Here is a 23,083-nt window from a genome sequence, read left to right as displayed (position 1 = left end):
GAAACTTGACAAACCTTCACACAGCGTCTCCTTGATAATCCTGGTGATGGTCTGTTGTGGCGGCCCCAGTCACTGCTGCTGCACTGTGCCGGGGCAAGGTGACAGAGTTGTCACCACTCTGGCTCGGGGCAGACGGCACTGTTCACTGTGGTGCTGCTTGTTGGCTGCTGCACTGTGCCGGGGCAAGGTGAAAGAGTTGTCACCACTCTGGCTCGGGGCAGACGGCACTGTTCACTGTGGTGCTGCTTGTTGGCTGCTGCACTGTGCCAGGGCAAGGTGACAGAGTTGTCACCACTCTGGCTCGGGGCAGACGGCACTGTTCACTCTGGTGCGGCTTGTTGGTGCATCTCTCAGCAGTCAGCCACAACATGGTGCCAGTCCTCTCCAGGTGGTGCTGATGACTGGTTCCCCGTCACTGAGGTCCCACACAGCAGCACAACACGGCACCTCAGAAGTGGGTCTTCATGTGCTGGGCAATGTCCCCCTTCATCTTGAAGTGCTTCCCACACACGTCACACTTGAACTCTCTCAGGCCAGAGTGTCTGAAGGAGTGACGCTTCAGGGTTTGCTTCTCTCTGAACCTTTCTCCACATTCCAGACACTCATGAGGCCTTTCACCAGTGTGTTTATAAGTGTGTACCTTGAGCTGCCTCTTCGTAATGAATGTGTCACCACAAACCTCACACTCATGAGGCCTTTTGCCAGTGTGTGTAAGGGTGTGTATCTTAAGGGTACCCTTTTTTCTGAACCTTTGGCCACACTCTTGGCATTTATGAGGCCTTTCACCAGTGTGTGTAAGGGTGTGTGTGTTGAGGCTACTCTTGTAACTGAACCTTTTGCCACACTCTTGGCATTCATGAGGTCTTTCACCAGTGTGTGTAAGGGTGTGTCTGTTGAAGTCACTCTGGTATCTGAACCTTTTGCCACAGTCGAGGCATTCAAGGGCTCCTTCAGCAGAGTGTGTGGGTGTATTTGCTGAGGTCATCCTTCCCAGGGAGTCTTTTCCCACACGCTGGCCACTCATGGTTTCCCTCACCAGTGTGTGCAAGGCTGTGTCTGCTGAACTTGCTCCCAGTCTCAAATCTTGTCACACTCAAACTTTCCCTTTCCTTTGTGGCCGAAGGTGCCAGCAGCAAGGTGGTGGTGGTGGTGGTGATATAGTTGCTGTTGTTGTTGTCAGTGGTGGTGGCAGTATTATTGTTGTTGTCAGTGGTGGTGGTGGTGGGGGTGGGTGTGTTCTTCTGGTCCTCACAGCAGTGGCAGTGTTCCTGCTGGTCCCGCCACTCAGGCTGCTGCCCGGCCTTGCAGCCTCCCCTGCCCACCACTCCTGGGGTGAGGGTCTTGCAGGAACCTCAGGGAAGCTGCAGCGGGTGGCAAGGTTCCCCCAACGCCACACTCAGGGACCAAGCGGCAGGCGAGGCGAGGAATGCACCAAGGGGTCCTGAGGTCAGTGGCAGCGTGGACGCAGCGAGCGCTGCAGCGTCCGCCTCAGACCCTCACTTGAGCAGCTGTCTCCTGGTGCTGTGCTCCTCCCAGCATGGCCAACACCACATCCCGGGGTGCAAGAGATGGGCTGTTAATAAGAACATAAGAACATAAGGAGTCTACAAGAGGCTGGTTGGCCTATACAGGGCAGCTCCTGTAAACCTAACCCAACCTTACCTCACCATGTGTGAATTTATCCAACCTCATCTTGAATGTATCTGTGGTACTGGCACCCACATGACTCCCAAGCCTGTTCCTTTCATCCACAACCCTATTTAATCTGAATTTATCTAACTTAAAACCGTTGCTACATGTCCTGCCTGACTCTTACAACTAAAACCCGATTAACATCCCCAGTGTACCAGTTCTTAGTCTTAACATTTTGATTATCATCACACATGTCACACCAGCCTCCCCCCCCTTATTCGCGGGAGTTAGGGACATGGACCACCGCCAAGAGAGAGTCCCCAGGATGTTTGCCACCCCAACAAATAAGCCTCCAGACCGGTGTAAGCCATTCTTCTTCTTAATTTTCCTACTGTAAAATGTTTAAATTCTGAAGGGGACTACGGCAAGACTAATTCATGGACCGGCATCTCGCTGGGTCATCACCTCTGGGCTCCGCCCGTTGAGTGAGTGACAAAGGGAGTGGATGGACGTGTTGTGTGTGCGCTCCTGAAACTGCTAATTCAACAATGGCGAGCAGCTGTGAAGACTTTACAGGCGATAAGTGGATTGCATGCTGTTTGTGCCCTAAGTGGTGCCATGTTAAGTGTGCTCATCTGACAGGGGTCAAGCAGGATAATATACCCAAAACAATCTGGGTGTGTTTGCCATGCTTACACAAGGCATCTTTAGCAACCAATATTGTGGAAAAATTGTATGAATTTCAGCAAGAATTACCTAAAGAAATAATAGTTGTGAGAGATGAAGTTGAATCTTGGGTATCCAGTGTGAAGGAGCTGAGTGAAGTGGCCGGTGTGCTTTGTGCTGAGTCGGGTCGCACCAACTTTGCTGACGTAGCCAGACGCAGGAGGAAGAAGCATCTCCTTGTCGTCAAGGCCTCTGATAAAGATAAAAAGGTTATGAAAAATGAAGTTTCCCAGGCATTACAAGGTATTAAGATTACTGATTCAAGATACACAAATGGAGGTAACATTGTTATGAACTTTGACGATGAGAACACAAGGAATGAAGCAGCTCAGAAATTGGAAAATGTAGAGCAAGTTAGCACAAAAAATGTGGGACAATTAAGGCCAAAGATCATGCTCTGCAATGTGCATAATGAGGAGACCGAGGATAAGATAACTGAGACATTGTTAAACAAGACTGAGTTCCTACACTCGATTCCAGGAGTTGAGGAGAAAATTGAAAAGATTTTAAATAAGCCTGCCACTGGTGGCACGATGCACTATACAGTCAAACCTCAGCTCACAAGTTTAATTCGCTCCAGAAATTTGCTCGCACACCAAAACACTCGTAAACCAAAACAAATTTCCGCACTGAAATAAATGTAAATCCCATTAATGCATCCCATATCTAAAAAAAAATATATATATATATATATATATATATATATATATATATATATATATATATATATATATATATATATATATATATATATATATATATATATATATATATATATATATATATATATATATATATATATATATATATATATATATATATATATATATATATATATATATATATATATATATATATATATATATATATATATATATATATATATATATATCAATTAACATGTTATTTTTTACAGAATTAAAATAATTTTAGTAACAAATAGAAATGATAAATAATATGTAACACAAATCAGTGTGTTAGGGTTGTTACGGAGACTCCCGTAACTGCTAACTACACTCGAGGTGAAGGTTTTGCCCCGGGGTTTAGCAGCCACAGTTTCCCTGTTCTCAAGGCACCTGAACTACGTTTGACCACCAACGTGAAGATAACCCGACGTATCGTCCAAGATGGAGGGTGAACGGGAGTCAGTCACGTCCAGGAGGGCATACAAGCTGCCGAGGCTCACCCCCCATTCCTGTTGCAAGCATAGTATCCACTGTTTCCGTTTTCTTCTTAGCAACACATCCCTTTTAACCTTTTTCTGGGGGACTTTGTTAAAGCACAAAGAACTCACACTGTAGTGCTGAAAACATGACAGGAGTGCACGCATGCTATTTCTACAAGTTTACAACGCGTACTGAGACTAGGGCCGTCATCTGGCGGTCAAGAATTACCCTAGACCGAGCAAGAAGTAGCCCCAAGTCTTGCGAAATTCCTGCGTTTCTTGTTCTGGTGTGTCAGATTTTTAAGAATTCCCCAAATTCTTGGCAAGAATCGGGGGTCCTGCACAAGCTGTGGCGGGGCTGGGTACAGCCACTGTCTTGCTGGCCCCACCTCCATAGGTCTATGGCAAGGACCATTTCCTGAGCTTCTTATGGGTAACCCAGCCAGGTGGGGGTGGATAGAGTTAAAGCATCACTGTATCATAAGTAAGAACTTCCCGGCATGAAAACATCGTCATCGTTAGAAACAAGAAAGTGAAACGATGCCATTTGTCAATATTTTGTAAAGAAAAAGGACGTTTTAAGATACGCAGTCGCATGTATTGACACTAAGTATAGTAAATCTATTTGAAACTGGTGGACGGGGGGGTGACAGCTGTGGGTCAGGTAAGCCCTGCACCTTGCCACATACTCTTAACACTTCTCGCTTCCTCTCATATGTCAGCTATTTACTACCTTTAAATGAATTTAATTAAATAACTTGATAATCCAATAAGGTCATATAGTGTTAAGATTGTTTCATTTTTAAGATAATAACAAAGATTTTGTATAAATACAACAACACTTGACGTTATATTCCAACATTGTCATTCTACACATCCAGAGCCCAGCCTGCCCAGGTCACTTCTCTCAAGGTCATGGAAGGCTCAGCAGGTGTCCCGCTCCCGCCTCTGCCTCTCCCACCCCTCCCTCTCCATCTCTCCACATCATCATTGGCTGCACAGCCACGAGAAAGAACTCATTTACAATGTAAACAAGTACTTTTTAGGCGAAAAACAACAGAGGATTTATCATACCACCCACAAGAGTAACTGCAAGAATGTACCAAATATATGTTGTCTTAAAGAGAGAGAGAGAGAGAGAGAGAGATTTACATATAATTACATAGAAAATCAGACCACTTAGACCCCATGGTCCAGACTAGGTGGTCTGTCCTTGAACCTAAGTGAATCTACACTAATCAGATGGCTCCAAAACGTTGCTTTTCTACTCTAGTTAATATTAAGTTCAAGGAAGTGACGGTCGAGCTTGTTTTTAAAGGAGTCAATCGTGTTACACTGGACCACTGATGGTGGGAGCTTACTCCGTTCTCGCACTACAATGTTGGTGAAGAAAAATTTGGTGCAGTCTGAATTTACTTGTCTGCATTTGAGTTTTATGCCATTGTTCCTCGTTCGCAAAGTGTCATCGATCATAAACAATTTTGTTCTGTCTACATTCATGAAACCATTAAGTATTTTAAAACATTCGATCAGTTTTTCTCGGAGGCAACGTTTCTCAAGAGAGAACATGTTAAGGGTGGAAAGCCTTTCTTCGTAGGATTTGTTGCGCAAGGAAGGGATCATTTTTGTTGCCCGACGCTGTACACCTTCTAATTTAGCAATGTTCTTTGCATGGTGAGGAGACCAAAACTGTACCGCATATTCCAAGTGGGGTCTGACTAAACTATTGTAGAGCGGAAGTTTTACATCTTTATTCTTGAATAAAGTTTCTTTTAATGAAGCCCAACATTCTGTTCGCTTTATTTGCTGCATCGATGCACTGATGTGAGAATTTGAGGTCTGACACGATTTTGACCCCCAGATCCTTAACGCATTGAACGCTTGTCAGTTTAACGCCGCGCATTTCGTAATCGAGCTTCTTATTTCTTGTTCCAACTTGAAGGACCTGGCACTTGTCTACGTTAAAGGGCATCTCCCATCTATCCGACCAAGCTGAGATTTTGTGCAAATCCTCTTGGAGGCTTTGCCTGTCTTCGTCAGTGAGAACCGAGTTACCAATCTTTGTGTCGTCTGGAAATTTACTAATGCGATTATTGAGTCCAACATCCACGTCGTTGATGTAAATAATGAAGAGCACTGGGCCAAGAACTGAGCCCTCATGAAGAGCACTGGGCCAAGAACCGAGCCAAGAGAGAGAGAGAGAGAGAGAAAGAGATGGAGGAAGAGGAAATGAAGGGAGGCTAATGGTGGCCACTTCACACCTGAACTCTAATCCCACAACTGGAGACAGAGATGTGGCAGCGTGGTACAAAAGGAGAGACCCCCGCAGAATTCCCCCCGTCCGCCAATTTCTCCTAGATTGACTACAGCCACTGAAACACTCCTAATGAACTGTAGATCCTGTAACTGACTAAATTAACGAGTGTTGTCCTATGTGAGTGACAGAATGAGAAATAGTGTTGGTTCATCCAATCATCTGGACAAGACAGAGCGCACTGGCGGATTATGGAAGGGAGATGAAAAACAGTCTCAAGAATGGGGGGTCGTTCAAGGACATATATCACTAGATGACGCCTTAGGGTTACAAACTTGCCACCCTTTCCTTAATATCCGAAATGCCATTTGTTCCATATTTGGCTGTCCTTTTTTCTTTTTCTTTTTTTTTTTACAGCTAAGGAGACAGTTCAAGGGCGTAAAGAATAATAAAAAAAATAAAAAAAACGCTACTCACTGCTCCTGAATAGAGGTCAAAGGAGTGTCCAAAAAGAGAGGTCAACTCTGGGAGGAGAGGTGTCCTGATACCCTCCTCTTGAAAGAGTTCAAGTCGTAGGCAGGAGGAAATACAGATGAAGGAAGATTGTTCCAGAGTTTACCAGTGTGAGGGATGAAAGAGTGAAAATGCTGGTTGACTCTTGCATAAGGGGTTTGGACAGTATAGGGATGAGCATGAGTAGAAAGTCGTGTGCAGCGGGGCCGCGGGAGGGGGGGAGGCATGCAGTTAGCAAGTTCAGAAGAGCAGTCAGCATGAAAATATCGATAGAAGATAGAAAGAGAGGCAACATGGTGGCGGAATTTGAGAGGTAGAAGACTATCAGTATGAGGAGGAGAGTTGATGAGACAAAGAGCCTTTGACTCCACTCTGTTAAGGAGAGTTGTGTGAATGGACCCCCCCCACACATGAGATGCATACTCCATACGAGGGCGGACAAGGCCCCTGTAAATGGATAGCAACTGTGCGGGGGAGAAGAACTGGCGGAGACATTACAGAACGCCCGGCCTAGAGGAAGCTGATTTAGTAAGAGTTGAGATATGAAGTTTCCAGTTGAGATTTTGAGTTAAGGATAGACCGAGGATGTTTAGTGTTGAAGGTGATAGCTGGGTGTTGTCAAAGAACAGGGGATAGTTGTTTGGAAGATTGTGTCCAGTAGATAGGTGGAGAAACTGTGTTTTTGAGGCGTTGAAGGACACCAGGTTCCTCTTGCCCCAATCGAAAATAATAGTAAGGTCTGAGGCTAAGCGTTCTGTTGCCTCCAGCCTTGAGTCGTTAAGTTCCTGTAGGGTGGGTCTTCTATTAAAAGAAGTTGAGTAATGCAGAGTGGAGTCATCGGCGTAAGAATGGATAGGACAGTTCGTTCTGGAAAGAAGATCATCAATGAACAACAGAAAGAGAGTGGGAGATAGAACAGAGCCCTGTGGGACATCACTGTTAATAGGTCTGAATGCTTAAGCAGATAAAATTCAGTATTAAAGTTTAGTGAGCACATTTTTCGGTGAACCACAAAACCAGTCCATAAAATTATGTTTGTCAAGAGTCGTCCTGAAATATGAGTAAAATACGCGTTGTAGCGTCTCTCCAAACTTCCTTGTGCCTTCACCAGCAGCGGCTGGCAGTCATGGCAGGACAGATAAATTTTAGGGCTGCCATTTGTTTTTTAAAATATGGATTTGTTCTGTATTGCAGGATGGGATGTTGCGTTCCTTATTTTGTTTAGATCAAGGTGGCAGCCCTAACTGAGACTATTCCCATTGTTCTCTGCGTTGAGCAGTCTCCTCTTGCAGCAAACAAAGGGAACCCACGCTCATGTCTTCGACTTGTACAAAAAGACACGCCAGTCCTCGTCAAAAGACTGATTGGTTGGCTAGGCTGACATAAGCCGATAGTCGGTCTATCGGCATCCTCCCCTCCCCTTCATGAGCCGTCACCTGGTGAGAGTTTGTAGTCCTTCCTCGAAGGAACATACGCGCTTGACCGTGACGGCCTCCATATAGCTATGTCCCCACCCAGGGGGTGGCAACAAATAAAAAAATAAAAAATAAAAATGAAACAGGATACTCGTATACCAAGTCACCGCTCGTAATCCAAGGCATTTTTTGTGGGATTTTTTTTTTTTTTTGTTCGTAAATCAAAACATTCGTAAACTAAGGCACTCGTAAACCTAGGTTTGACTATTTTGAAATGTGACCCAACTGTTAGAGAGTTGATTCACAAACACCATGACAAGATAAAACTAGAATGGGGAATGTACACTGTGAGAGACAGATACCATGCAATCATATGTTATCCTTGTCAAAGATACGGCCATCTTGAGGCCAAATGTACTGCCAAGAACAATGGAGAGGCCCCAAGATGTTGCAAGTGTGCTGGTGATCATAAATCACAGGAGAGCACCATGGCTGAGAAGAAATGCATAAATTATGTGAGGTACAAGAAGCCTGAAATCAACCACTCAGCAAATGACCAGTGTTGTGTAGTTCTTCAGACTGAAATTGAGAGAATTCGTAACATAACCGATCATGGCGATCATTAATTAGTGTTCAAGACTCAAAGATAAATTGTGTGTTAAATGTTCAGAGAGCTGGAAATAATCGTTGAATATTTAATTGTGATGATATAAAAAATATCAGATAAATGGAAAATGAAACAATGAATATTTGTGATACTATGAAAAGCAAAGATATGGAGATTAGTACGAACCTAAGCATGGCCAAGTGACTATGATGATGTCAAGTTTATTAAAAGACATCAGTTGGCTATTTATGAAAGCAATTATGACTCACTCACTCACTACAATGTTGCGAATGAGTGCATCAACGGTAAACGGTAAGCGGTAAACTGGACGCCACAGGGCACACAACCACCACCCACTCGCTGCCACAGGAGGGGGAAGAAGGAAAAAAAGAAGAGAGGAAAGAGGAAGAATGCAGCAGACTGAAGGAGGAGAAGAGCAAGAAGACTAATTAATTAATGCCTCAAAAACTCAATTTCTCCACCTATCAACTCGACACAATCTTCCAAACACCAATCCCCTATTCTTTGACAACACTCAGCTGTCACCTTCTTCTACACTAAACATCCTCGGTCTGTCCTTAACTCAAAATCTTAACTGGAAACTTCACATCTCCTCTCTCACTAATCAGCTTCCTCGAGGCTGGACGTTCTGTATTGTCTCCACCAGTTCTTCTTCCCACACACAGATGCAGTCCATATACAGGGGCCTTGTCCACCCTCATATGGAGTATGCATCTCATGTGTGGGGGGCTCCACTCACACAGCCCTACTAGGCATCGTTGAGTCTAAGGCTCTTTGTCTCACCAGCAGTTTTCTACCTCTTAAAATCCACTGCAATGTTGCCTCTCTTTATATCTCCTACTGATATTTTCATGATGACTGCTCTTCTGAACTTGGTATCTGCATGCCTCCCCCCCTTCCGCAGCCCCGTTGCACTCAACTTTCTACTCAAGCTCATCCCTATACTGTCCAAACCCCTTATGCAAGAGTTAACCAGCATCTCCATTCTCTAATCCCCTTCAGTGGTAAATGATGGAACAGCCTTCCTTCATCTGTATTTCCTCCTGCCTATGACTTGACCTCTTTCAGAGTGTATCAAGACACCTCTCCTCCCAATATTGACCTCTCTTTTTATCTTTTATAGGAGCAGCAATTAGCAGGCTTTTTTTGTATACTTTTGTTCTATCTGGAAATAAGAAAAAAAAATGAAGAGGAAGAAGAAAGAAAAGTTCATAAGTGTGCGTATGAGAGAGAGAGAGATTTGCATAGATTTACATAGATTTACATAGAAAATCAGACCACACAGACCCCATGGTCCAGACTTGGTGGTCTGTCCTTAAACCTAAGTGATTTTACATTAATCAGAAGACTCCAAAACGTTGCATTTCTGCTCTAGTTGATATTAAGTTGAAGGAAGTGACGGTCGAGCTTATTTTTGAAGGAGTCAATCGTGTTACACTGGACCACTGATGGTGGAAGCTTATTCCATTCTCGCACTACAACGTTGGTGAAGAAAAATTTGGTGCAATCTGAATTTACTTGTCTACATCTGAGTTTTACGCCATTGTTCCTCGTGCGCAGACTGTCATCGATCATAAACAATGTTGATCTGTCTACATTCGTGAAACCATTAAGTATTTTAAAACATTCGATCAATTTTCCTCGGAGGCGACGTTTCTCAAGAGAGAACATGTTAAGGATAGAAAGCCTTTCTTCGTAGGATTTGTTGCGCAAGGAAGGGATAATTTTCGTTGCCCGACGCTGAACACCTTCTAATTTAGCAATATCCTTTGCATGGTGGGGGGACCAAAACTGTACCGCATATTCCAAGTGGGGTCTGACTAAACTGTTGTAGAGCGGAGTATTACATCTTTATTCTTGAATACAAAGTTTCTCTTAATGAAGCCCAACATTCTGTTCGCTTTATTTGCTGCATCGATGCATTGCTGTGAGAATTTGAGGTTTGACGCGATTTTGACCCCCAAGTCTTTGACGCATTGAACGCTTTTGAGTTTAACGCCGCGCATTTCGTATTCGAACTTCTTATTCCTCGTTCCAACTTGAAGGACCTGGCACTTGTCTACGTTAAAGGGCATCTCCCATCTATCCGACCAAGTTGAAATTTTGTGCAAATCCTCTTGGAGGCTTTGCCTGTCTTCGTCAGTGAGAACCGAGTTACCAATCTTTGTGTCGTCTGCAAATTTACTAATGCGGTTATTGAGTCCAACATCCACGTCGTTGATGTAAATAATGAAGAGCACTGGGCCAAGGACCGAGCCCTGAGGGACGCCACTAGTGACAGGCGCCCACTCTGAGTTAAATCAGTCAATCACTACTCTTTTGTTGTCTGTTGCTCAACCAATTCGCGATCCATTGGTTTACTTGACCGTCAATACCTATTTGCTTTAATTTGTAAAGTAATTTATGATGCGGGACTTTATCAAACGCTTTCTGGAAATCAAGATAGACTACGTCCAGTGATTTGGTTACGTCATAAACAGTGAAGAGGTCGTTATAAAAGGTTAATAGGTTTGATAGGCAGGATCTTTTGTTTCGGAAGCCATGTTGTGAGTCCCCAATCAATGAGTGGCTTTCAAGGTAACTCACAATTTTGTCTCTAATTATGCCCTCAAGTAGCTTACCTACAACCGAAGTTAGACTAATGGGCCTGTAATTACCTGGTACTTTTTGTCTCCTTTCTTGAAAATCGGTGTCACGTTAGCCTTTTTCCAATCTGAAGGGACGATGCCTTGTCGCAAGGACATATTGAATACGGTTGTGAGGAGGAGAGTATTTCGCTCTTCGTTTCTTTCAGCAGAGTTGGATATACTTTGTCAGGTCCAGGACTTTTATTTGTTTTAAGTGAATGGAGAGCTTTAAGGACTTCATCGGTTGTTATTTCAAAATTAGGCAATGCATGCTCGAGATTTACAATAGTACTGGTGTTGGTGGTAGCGAGAGGAAGACTGTTAGTATTAAACACCGAGGAAAAGTAATTGTTTAAGAGGTTTGCAATGTGTTGGCTGTCAGTCACTAGTGCACCGTCGCTGTTTGTTAAAGGTCCAATACCACTTTTGATCGCCTTTCTGTTGTTTATGTAACTGAAGAAAGATTTCGGGTTATTTTTACAGTTGGCTGCAATATTTTCTTCATGTCTACGCTTTGCCTGACCTACTAGTCTTTTTACTCGTCGCCTGGCATCATTATAGAGTCTAATGTTCTCGGGCGTGCTTTGTTCTTTCTTTAACCTGTAAAACAATTTTCTCTCATTGACTGATTGTTTAATTTCGCTATTAAACCACGGTGGGCTTTTATTAGAATGTGTTCTGCTGAGTGAGTAAGTGATTTTTAAGGCTTAGCCAGGCTTCCTCTACGTTGCCGTCATCTGATAGTTGTATTTCTGTTAATTTTGTCGGATTTCTACGAAGTTAGCTCTTTTGAAATTGGGCACCTTTACTTTATTTTCAGTCACTGATGATTGAGCTTTAATGTCGACGCGCACTAATTTATGATCGCAAGAACCGAGGTGTTCTCCTACCGTGACACTACTGACAAGGTTATCTTGGGTCGTTATAACAAGGTCGAGTATATTATTTTGTCGAGTTGGCTCAGAAACCATTTGGCTTAGATAATTTTCTTCTAGAAATTCGATCATTCTATGTGACTCGCCTTCTGTGCCTGACAGTGTCGCCCAGTCGATATTGGGGAGGTTAAAGTCTCCTAATATCAGTGAGTCGTTGTTATTAAGTGACTGCCTTAAGACGCTGTACATTTCAAGGTCGTCATCGAGTGATTGCCCGGGAGGTCTGTAGGTGACAGATATATTTAAATTGACTTTTGCAATGTTTACTCGCACGCACAAATGTTCAACGTTACTGTTTCCCGGTGTTTTGTCGGTGGGTTGCAAATAGCTTTTGACATAAAGGGCGACGCCACCGCCTCTACGGTTTACACGATCTTTGTTGAAGAGTCTGTAGCCATCTATGTTGTATTCGGAACTTAAATCAATATTTGTGGTGTCGATAAATGTTTCGGTTATAGCAATTATGTCAAAATTTTCTGTTAAAGCAAGACATCTCAGTTCATCAAATTTGTTTCTTAGGCTACGCGCATTGAAACTAAGGATTTTTAAGTTATCTAGAGGCTTGGTAATACAGGTGGTGGTACTTGCGGGATCACGGTTACGGGTTTGTTGCGATGCACGGCGTCTATTTACACGGGCGGGGTGGAGGGATGTGGCCGTGACTCGTTTTTTGCTCGGATGACACGCACAGAGAGAGAGAGAGAGTGTGTGTGTGTGTTTCAAGCGAATTCATCACCAGTTTCATGTTTCAAGATAAAAGAATAAAAAGAGAATAAACAAATATGAATGTTCTGAAAAGTAACAGAATAAAAAAAGTAACAACCACAAGAGTGCAGCGGCCTTGGTCTGGTCTTGGTTTGGTCAGTCCAGCAAACTTTGCCAAAGCAGTCCACTCAGACAACTGGAATCCATTATAATTATTAATATTATTATTAATTTACTATTACTGTTATTATTATTATTCTCATTATTATTATCCTTATCATTACGTACACTGGGTTACAAAAAATGAATTTTTGTAGGTTGTTTAATTTTTTTTTCAATTGATATAGGACAAATTTGCACTGCTGAATCCGAAAATGACACCCGTTTTTCTCGATCAGGTCAGGTTTTTGTGCTAAGTCGATTTTTATCAAATCTGATCTTAACTAAATCGATTACATTTTTGTGACATTTTCAGTTAATTTTTGTTAATATTTCTCATCATTTTTAAGATTAAAAAATTTGTTTTCTAACACAATTCATTAATTAAATGTTACAAAAATTGATATCTATGTACCTACATTGAATAGTAGACATTGATAAAGGTAAGTACATGTAAATTGATGTAAATTGGATATTAGATCATCATTGCTCAAAATTCAGGGCATGAACTTCTGTTTCTCAGAACTCCTAGAATGCTCAGCGGTAGGGATGTCTCTCTTCGGAGTCCAACAGTAATCAGCCATCATGACTGCATCCCAGCGTCCCTGATACCTGGTCTCCATCTCTTTCATGTCCTAATGGAATCTCTCCCCCTGCTCGTCGCTCATTGATCCCAGATTCTCAGGAAACCGATCCATATGTGAGAATAAGTAATGCATTTTGATGCTCATGTTGCCTCCGAGGTTTTTGAAAGCAGTCAGCATATTGGTAACAAGTTCTGCGTAGTTCCTGGCCTTCTTGTTGCCAATAAAGTTCTTCATGACAAGAACAAAAGTCTTCCACACTTCCAGTCCCACTTTGTTCATTGAGTTTTCAAACTCTGGATCTCTGATGAGCTGACGGAGTTGAGGACTGTCATAGATGCCATGGTCAATCCTGGAAAAGCATGGCACAAGTAAGTGAAGCAGCTGCCATCCTTGTCCAGAGCTTTGGTGAACTGTTTGATCTGCTTGATGTGCAGCGCTGGGAAGAGTATCCTGTCTCTGTCCACCAGAGGGTTGTTTATGACGTTCCTTGCTCTGCAAGGCACCAATTCCTCCCATACAGGACAGTCCTATTTTATGTAATGCTGAGCTTTGTCCTTCCTATCCCACATGCACAGAAAACACAGGTACTTGGTGAACCCGGACTGTTGTCCCAACAAAAAATTCACCATCTTCAGGTAACACAAATTGGTGCATGTAAACTCTTCAGAATTAATTTAATTAAAGAAATAAGAAAGAATTTTGCTTCATATAAATAGAAAATACCCGTATGTGAAAAAATAACGTAAAAAACATCATGTGGCGATAGATAAAAAAAAGTTGACCTGATTAAGAAAAAACAGAAGCTGACCTGATTGAGCTAAACCAATGAAATTTTTGGATTCAGCACATCAAAATTCTCCTAAAGCAGCTAAAAAAAAATTAAGACGATAAATTTGTTGTTGGCCCGTGTTACTTATCATCATCATTATTATTATTATTATTAATCATTATAATTATTATTATTGTGAGATGGTTAAATTATGAAGTGAATTATGGCAAAACTAATTGTAATTCACAGTCACATCTCAAAACTCACCACAACACAAGTTTTGTCCTCACCAGAGCTGGGATTCTGTAGAAAAAATCTACCACCGGTATCGGTAGTCGGTAGCGAGCCGCGTCCAATCGGTATCGGTAGATCGGTAGATTTTTCAGAAATCTACCGATCGGTATAGATTCGGTATCGGTAGATTAAAAAAGCTTGAAAGCCATAGAAGTAGTCAGTAAGCAATGAGTTTACAAGTACGATTAAGTTTGTGTCATCAATTTGGAGCCTAACCTAACAGAGCCTCACTCCCATGGCCTCTGCCCAGGACACGTCCTCAAGTCCACAGGGGGAAGGAGACGCTGCCTCCACACCTCACCTCTCCCCCACGCTGCCTCACACGTGACACTGGCTTACGTGACTAGCCTCACTCTGCCGCGTCCCTCTTACAGGGTTCACACACTCCTACACACGGGCCCCGCCGCGCCACATACAAAACACTCACTCAACACACAGCATATCCTAACCTCTGGTTCGTAACAATATGATTAAATAGTTCACTGACTTGATCAAAACTTTTTTAATGTAAAATAAAGTTTAAAAAAGGAAAATCACTTGAAAAGTTAAAAGCACAAAACGATTAAGTGCTGCTGCCGCGGCGGGTGGACTTAAAAACACTGCCACTTAAAACACTAGGCGATGAGGCTGAGCACGTTGTCGAGAGCGTAGGAGCTAGAGCGTAGGTGTAGGCTACTCGCGTCGGCAGGCCAAACAAGAGTGGGGCTCCCGCCAAAACTTTTGGCGGGAGCGAGAATCTGCTAGGACGTGGCTGCCTCTGATTGGCTGAGAACGCCCAGAACGGCCGGTGATTGGCTAAGCGTGATGACGTCAAAGTAATACCTGGAATTTCCTGCTAACTGCTTCCCATAGATGCGCTCGAACGTGTTGAAACTTGTCCGTTTCATTTTGCCGGGGTCGTCTTCTCTTAAGTCTTAACAAAAAAGTCCCGCGCTCGCTTTTTCAATCTACCGATACCGATTGACTGCCAATCATGCGATCGGTAGCGGTATTCGGTAGTTTCTTCAAAATACCGAATGATCGGTATCGGTAGCAGTAATCTACCGCCGGTAGTACCGATCCCAAATGTCAATCGGTAGTCCCAGCTCTGGTCCTCACGGTACTGTTATGGCAAGACTATTTCATCACAGCCACACATCAAAACTCATCATAACAAAACAGTTTTGTCCTCACAATGTGCAGAAACAAGGAAAAATAATAATTTAAGGCTCACAAGACCCTGAGGAAGGCGGACTTTGCTGCCACCTCGGCCGCCACACTGACAAGCGCCTCCGCAGTCCAGTGGTTAGCGTCCCTAATTATGAACCTGCAGGCCTGGGGTTGAGTACCAGCATGGGCAGTCGACGTGCAGCCCAACCTACAGTTCATCCTTCCTCTCGAAATGGTTGATATTTGTTTACCTGGGAACACCCGGGAAAGGTAATCTGTGGTAACCTGGATGTCACACTGGCCCTGTGTCTCGGGGTGATGGGTTCCCTCCCACCACAGGGCCAAAGGAACGGGGGTGAGCACTGTTGCCACACACAGAGATAGTGTGTGTTTCTAACATTGCCAAGTGTATCACAAGAACCAATAAAAAATGTTAAGTGTGAGGTTTAGCTTCGCCATAATACCACACACTTCACATTATGATTAAACAGCAAAAATTCCATGTCCCTTAACCACAATATTAACCCGGTAGCAGTGGGGCTAATGTTTCTTAATGGTCCCTCTTAGCAAGAAAAATTAGAAAAAATCACCCCTCACACAAACCATTTTATAATATTGATCAAAGCATTTGTGATCAGATTATGTATCATCTATTTTGGGGGTAAATATCATGGCACAAATTTGGCCCGTCGCTGCTACATGGTGAAGCCACAAATTTGGCCTGTCACTGCTACACGGTGAAGCCACAAATTTGGCCCGTCGCTGCTACCAGGTTTATCATGGTTAAAAGCCAACTTAGCCTAATGTCCTACCCCAATCCAGCCTGTCAACCTAAGCTAACTTACCCAGCCTAAGCCAACCTAACCTAACCCAGCCTAAGCCAACCTAACCTAACCCAGCCTAAGCCAACCTAACCTAACCCAGCCTAAGCCAACCTAACCTAACCAAGCCTAACCCAACCTAACCTAACCCAGCCTAAGCCAACCTAACCTAACCCAGCCTAAGCCAACCTAACCTAACCCAGCCTAAGCCAACCTAACCTAACCCAGCCTAAGCCAACCTAACCCAACCCAGCCTACCTAACCTAACCCAGCCTAAGCCAACCTAACCTAACCCAGCCTAAGCCAACCTGACCTAACCAAGCCTAACCCAACCTAACCTAACCCAGTCTAAGCCAACCTAGCCTAACCCAGCCTAAACCAACCAAACCTAACCCAGCCTAAGCCAACCTAACCTAACCCAGCCTAAGCCAACCTAACCTAACCCAGCCTAAGCCAACCTAACCTAACCCAGCCTAAGCCAACCTAACCTAACCCAGCCTAAGCCAACCTAACCTAACACAGCTTAAGCCATAAGAAAAAAAACATAAGAACACAGGAGTCTGCAAGAGGCCGGTAGGCCTGTACGAGGCAGCTCCTCTGAACCTAAGCTCCCGTGTATCTAACCCCACTTAATATCGCTGTCCATGAATTTATCTAATCTATTTTTGAATGTGAAAATTGTATTGGCACTCACCACATGACTACTAAGCCTATTCCACTCATCCACCACCCTGTTTGTAAACCAATTTTTGCTTATGTCCCTGTTGAATCTGAATTTATCCAGTTTAAACCCATTACTTCGTGTCCTACCCGGTTCTCTTACCAACAAAACCTTCTGAATGTCTCCCTTATTAAAGCCCTTCATCCATTTATAAACCGTGTTTTTGTTCTATACATCTGAAAGAAGCCCTTAGGATTGCTTTTCACCTCATTTGCTACTTTGATCTCATAGTTCCTTTTTTCTATCCTGATGTTTTTCTTAACTAATCTAGATAGTTCGACGTACCGGCCCCTGAGATGCATTTCACCATTCTTTATTTTCTGAAAAATTCCCTTCTTTAACCCTATCTCGTGTTTTAGTCCGCGAGTCATCCACTTAGAGTCAATTGGTCGTACCATTAGGTAGCCTCTAAACCTTCCTCTTCCTTTAAAGTGTCCCCTGTCTGCTGGATACTGTAAGGTGATCTCGACCCCTTCCTCCGTTAGGGCTTCTTCCGAGTTGGGTTGGTAGCCTCTGTAAACATCTCTACACGGAAATATTGATAATTGAAGCATTTTACATATATTAGTGTAATCATACATATTTTTCAATGTATAATCACAAAGAAAATGGTTGATTGAAAGGCAAATATAGGTATAATAAGGAACATATTGCGTGAGTGATAGGGCTGGCATCCCTGCACGGCCCGTGTTTCCACAAGACCTATGAGAGGGGAGGCCCAGGGGATTAGGAGTGACGTCAGCAACCCTTGGTTTCCACCTCTCTCCACGCACACAGCCGGGGAGTCCACATGTGCCCGGCATTATCACTTCTCTGCCCCTCGCTACCATCCCGTCAAGCAAGGAGCTGTTAGAAAAGTGCTTGAGCCCCATCGGAGCTATAGGAACAGACTACCTAGCTCCTTGAGTTGACCAAGGAGGCGTGTTGACACGGCAACTCGGCAAGGGTCAAAAATCATGATACAACCCTAAAGTCTTAAACAACATTTTAAATAATTTATTTAAAAAAACTTTTGCAGATTCATATTAGATCAAATACGTTTTATTATAATTCTTGGTTCATTTATTACTATATTAATGAGAGAAATGCAGAATTGACGCATAAAATATGCAAAGGGGCTCACGAAGATGTGCCTATCTCGACCTCTTGCCAGATTCCAACATTTCGCCCGTCAACACCTTTTCTTCGCTTACGGAGAGGGCCCCTCGAAGATTATGGTATGAGAAATTGGTCGAAGAGCTTCTATAGTCGAGGAGGCTGCCTTATGGTACGGCCGAATGTTTTCTTTTCTAAGTGTTCGCTGTGGTATATGCTGTCTTTGCCCCTCTACTATTACTCTAACTAAATTATTGTAAGATATTTCTACCTGGTTCTCCTGCCAACCTAACATAACCCAGCTTAAGCCAACCCGTGTCACTGTTCGAATATGGTGGATTAAAAGACAATAGGTTTAGGAAACTTTCATCAAAGTTTCAGGACTATGGATTTTTCCCGATTTTTGGGAAATTTTGGTGGCACATATTTCAGTCAATTTGCCTTCTCACACCCCAAACCCAGATTCCCCATAGGTTCCCAGGCTCTCAATATAACGCTCTCTAGGCTATTGAGTGTTAAGTGTACAGCACATCCCATGTGACACGTGTCACTGTTCGCATATGGTGGTATTGAAGGGCCTCAGTTTTAGGTTATTTGACGGTGCAATGTGCCTCCTGAGGGATACCAATAAAGAGGTTAAATAGTCAGTTAACACTTACCGAGAGGTGTGGTAGAATAATACCTTGAGGAGAGTGTAGATGTACCGTCCACCATGGCGGCACACGGAAGACTGAGAGTGAGAGACTGCTACGTGGCAGCTGCTGGCAGCGATACACCTCGCATAGTAATATTTCAAGAATGTAGTCGCTTAAAATTATAAAGTACAAATACTTGAGCCATTACTTGCCTTAATATAGAGAAGAAAATAATGTACAACTTGTAAAGACCGTTTTATGTCCGAAATCGTAATGATCCATGCGTGTCCTGGATATTACTGGCTTAGGAACTAGTTTGTGTGGTGCACTGCAAGGCAGCTATGAGGCTCAGTCTGTCTATAGAGGCCCTCGTGAAACAATAACAATGGACTTAGAAAAAATCATGAGGCAAGCATGGAAAAATACACCCCTTGTGACATAAACGCTTGTCAAAACCCCGTCGTACGTGCTAGAAATGTTGTAATTACCACCATACCATGCCCTAAATGCGCACCCACTAGGAGCCGCTATTCCTAAGATTATCCCATTACTGAAATGATTACAACTTCCTATAGTCTACGGTGCCTGAGGTGAGAACACATCAGGCACACAGGGCACGCCCACTCTGGTGATGGCGAGTGGCGGACAGCTGATGCACCTGATTTGCCAGGGGTTGGGCAAAATCTGGCATCAGGTAGTCAGGTGGGAGGGTAGTGGGTGGAGCTTCTTCTCAGACACATTCTAACCTTTGGCTAAATAGAGTATAATGACAGCACTGATCTAAGTATAGAAACACACCCAGACCCCAGTCGCCACCTGCCTGGTACAGTTGGGTCAGTTTAGTTTCCAGCCATACGTGCCTTCATTACCTTATAAAAGGGCTGACCTTAAAATCAGGGCGTAGCCACATCTCCTACGTGGCTCCAAAAATGAGGATACTGTCATATCTCCTACACTTCAGCAGTGCATGCGGCACATCTCCTACAGTCCTACACCAAAAATGGTGCATACGGCATATCTCCTACACATAAAATGGTACATACAGCATATCTCCTACAAATATAATGGAGTACCCAGCGTTCGTCCTACACCAAAATGGTGTATACGGCATATCTCCTACACACACAAAAAAAAAAAACAGTACCCAGCATATCATGGTCCAATGTCGTCTGTGGTGTGTTTACGCTAAACTCGTCTGAACTTGACTTGGCAAGTTAGCAGTGTTGCCAATTAGCCCCAAACAGCAGAAAAGTATAAAAACACGACTTGACTGAGATTCGATTCCTTGATAATGACTCCTGAGTGGGGTTCGAACCCACGCACCTATGATTCACCAGCGGGGTTCGAACCCACCGCACCAATCAGGCCAAGTATATTGTGAAAGAAATATATACAAGACTACACTTCTCTAACCTACACTACCCAATTTACTGTTCACACATGTAATAAACAACTTAGTCTAGTAACGGTGTCTGTATTATTAACTCTGTAATATCAAAACTGTATTGACTCCTGAGCGGGGTTCGAACCCAGCACACCACTCAGGCCAAGTATGAGACAGGCACCACAACAGGACCTTGTGTGGGAAATGTGACGGTATAGGTTTTTGTGTGTAGGAAATACGCCGTATATTGTGTAGGAAGTGTGACCGTATTGATTTGTGTGTGTAGGAAATACAATGTAAATGAGTCGGAAATATGCTGTCTGTAGAAAATACACCGTTTATGTGTCGGAATGTGACGGTATAGATTTTTGTGAGTTGGAGATACGCCTTATCCATGTCGGAGATGTGACGGTACCCTAAAAAAGTGAAATTTTGTAGATGTAACTTGTGGGAGTTATGCCATGTTGTGCTTTAGGAGATGTGGCACACCCCCTTAAAATCTACTATGTACCAAATAAATGTGTACCCACCTTGAAAGAACTAGGTGATGAATGTTTCAAATTTTATCATGGTTGAAGTGCAAGTATTTCTGTAACTATAATATAAAGGGGTAGCAGGTATTTTGAGGTGGAGCTAAACTACACATTAACCCTAATGAATAAATAAACAGGCACATCTTTTTACCCCAAGGGACCCCAGTGCGTCTTTTTACCCTAACGATCACCAGGCGTCTTTTTACCCTAATGATGCCCCTGGGTTACCTCAAAAATACCCCAGTGAACACAAATATCTTTTTACCCCAATGATCGTCAGGTGTCTTTTTACCCCGATGATATCTATGTTACCCCCTATGTACAGTGATGTGTCTTTTCACTTCAATGTCAATATCAATAGTTACCCCAATAATACCCCATTGTACAGTGATATGTTTTTTCCACCTGTAAACCTAAGGAACAGGGGAGTGAGTGCAGCTGTTGGGGCCGACAACCACCCAGGCCCCTCAAACAAGCCTACTGGCGCTATAGGCTGGCACGTTAAAAACATGACTGACGCGGCTCCTCTGTGGCCTCATAAACGGTCCTGACATGCCCCAGAACGTCTGATAGCGGGAGTCTATTATTACACCCGAGACCCAAGGCAACCAAAGCTAACCTGAGCTGCCCCGTCTTCCTGAGGAAGGCGCAGGTGAGGCGGATGACAGGTTCCTGCCGTGATGGGTGGACGCCTGCCGCTGCCAGCAGCGTGGGCAGGTCAAAGGTGGGCAGCACGAGGGCGCGGAGTTGGTGTCGGAGCAGCACTCGCTGGGAGTGGTGGCGTGGGCAGTGCAGCAGCAGGTGCTAAATGCTGTCCTCGACAGGCGGAGGCGCGTCAAGGCCACGTCCAGGACGCGGGACGTTTTCCTCACCCAAGGCTGTGGGGAGGAGGTGGTGCGGTACTGGCCCATGGAGGTGGTGCGGAGGGTGTCATAGAGTGTGTCGTCCCACATAGAGTGGCAGGTGCGGGAGATAAGGCGTTTGGCGGTGGAGAGTGGCAGGGGGAGCGGCGTGATGTTGACCTCCACAAGGGTCATCTTGGCGGCTACATTAATATCAATGGGATAAATTGCTTCCTAATTCGAACAGCCCAAATGAACCAATAAAGTTCGAATCACAAGGCACCACTGTACATTACTAATGGCTTTACGAATGTGGACAAATCCAAATTATTTACAATCAATGACACTTTGCTAACGAGGAATAATGGCACAAAACTTAAGTGTAAACAAGTAAATTCAGACTGCACCAAATTTTTCTATGCTAATATGTAGGTGTAGGCGTGGTCTGTGAAGCCTCAGTGTATTCAGATTAATCTATGGAGCACCGATCGAAAATGGTCTAGAAAATGTGTTCAGTTTAAGGAGGTGGGGGTGGGGGGGGCGAGGGGGGGTGAAGTCCTTTCCGTTAGCTGTTAGGTAGAGGGCTGGTTTAGTTTAAAAATTATTTGTGACTAATGAGAGAGAGAGAGAGAGAGAGATAGAGAGAGAGAGAGAGAGAGAGAGAGAGAGAGAGAGAGAGAGAGAGAGAGAGAGAGAGAGAGAGAGAGAGAGAGAGAGAGAGAGAGAGAGACCTCAATCGCTCGCTCGCATAGAAAACGGGTGTGAACGGCAGAGCGGGGCGGAGTGTGCTGCGGGGAACGGTGGTATTCCTGATATACGTGCTCCCCTAAAAGTAGGTTTTTAACTGGTTTGTGCAGAAAACTGTCTCCACAAAAAAGTAGTCATATTTTTCCCATGAAAATATAATCTGTGTCTTGAAAATAATACGCCTACTACATTTTTACTTTTTTCTTCACCAACATTGTAGTGCGAAAATGGAACAAACTCCCCGGTGCCTTATTCCTCCAGTGGTGCAGTGCAGCACGATTGTTCCTTAAAAAACAAGCTTGACCGACACTTCCTTCAACTTAATTTACACTAATTTTCTCTCCATATGCAAAGGTTTTCTGCAAGCAGGTAACGGAAAGGAAGCAAAGTGCCTTTACATTGATGGAGCCTGTGTAGTGTGTGTGTCAGCCGCGTGGCCCATGACAAGTAGTATATCAAGGCTTATGACGCCCAGGAGGCAGCGTAGGTAAGAGAAAGACTTCCCCAACTGCTGGCGATAATGTTTTACAGCGATAAGTATTGTTAAATCCATCTTTCACAGCAGCAAATGTAAAAGAGAATAAAGCACCCAGACTTGTGTGAAGTCTCTCGATACCCTCTGCGAACGCTGCCGCCTCTCAAGGTCGTCAGCAGCCCGCCTTGACATGCCTATATCACAGGCTGCGTGGGTTACTAAGTGCCTATACTGAGACAGTGGCTGATCGTAAGGCTAATACTCTCCTGCCA

General features: G+C 43.8%; 1 protein-coding gene across 1 annotated transcript; it reads right to left on the bottom strand.

Annotated features, from left to right (window-relative positions):
• Positions 1 to 1,021: 1,021 nt before the first annotated feature.
• LOC126988321 (uncharacterized) lies at positions 1,022 to 21,784 on the bottom strand. The gene is made up of 4 exons (XM_050846377.1): positions 21,620 to 21,784; positions 21,367 to 21,515; positions 2,389 to 2,550; positions 1,022 to 1,573 (listed from the first exon to the last, which is right to left on the bottom strand). Exons 1-4 carry the CDS (start codon positions 21,782 to 21,784, stop codon positions 1,489 to 1,491), a joined length of 561 nt encoding a protein of 186 aa, XP_050702334.1. The 3' UTR covers positions 1,022 to 1,488.
• Between the last annotated feature and the right edge of the window lie 1,299 nt (positions 21,785 to 23,083).

This window comes from Eriocheir sinensis, chromosome 69 (assembly GCF_024679095.1).
Source record: "Eriocheir sinensis breed Jianghai 21 chromosome 69, ASM2467909v1, whole genome shotgun sequence".
Classification (NCBI taxonomy): Eukaryota; Metazoa; Arthropoda; class Malacostraca; order Decapoda; family Varunidae; genus Eriocheir; species Eriocheir sinensis.
The sequence above is the reverse complement of the archived record's forward strand: the minus strand, read 5'-3'. Positions and strand labels throughout refer to the sequence as shown.

Bases quoted from the DNA above. Each gene is read 5' to 3' on its own strand.
- LOC126988321 (XM_050846377.1), bottom strand. From the start codon at position 21,784: ATGACCCTTGTGGAGGTCAACATCACGCCGCTCCCCCTGCCACTCTCC. The intron at 21,516-21,619 runs GTGAGGAAAACG...CACCACTCCCAG, and splicing joins CCTCCTCCCCACAGCCTTGG to CGAGTGCTGCTCCGACACCA. The intron at 2,551-21,366 runs GTTAGCTTTGGT...TATCTTTATCAG, and splicing joins AGGAAGACGGGGCAGCTCAG to AGGCCTTGACGACAAGGAGA.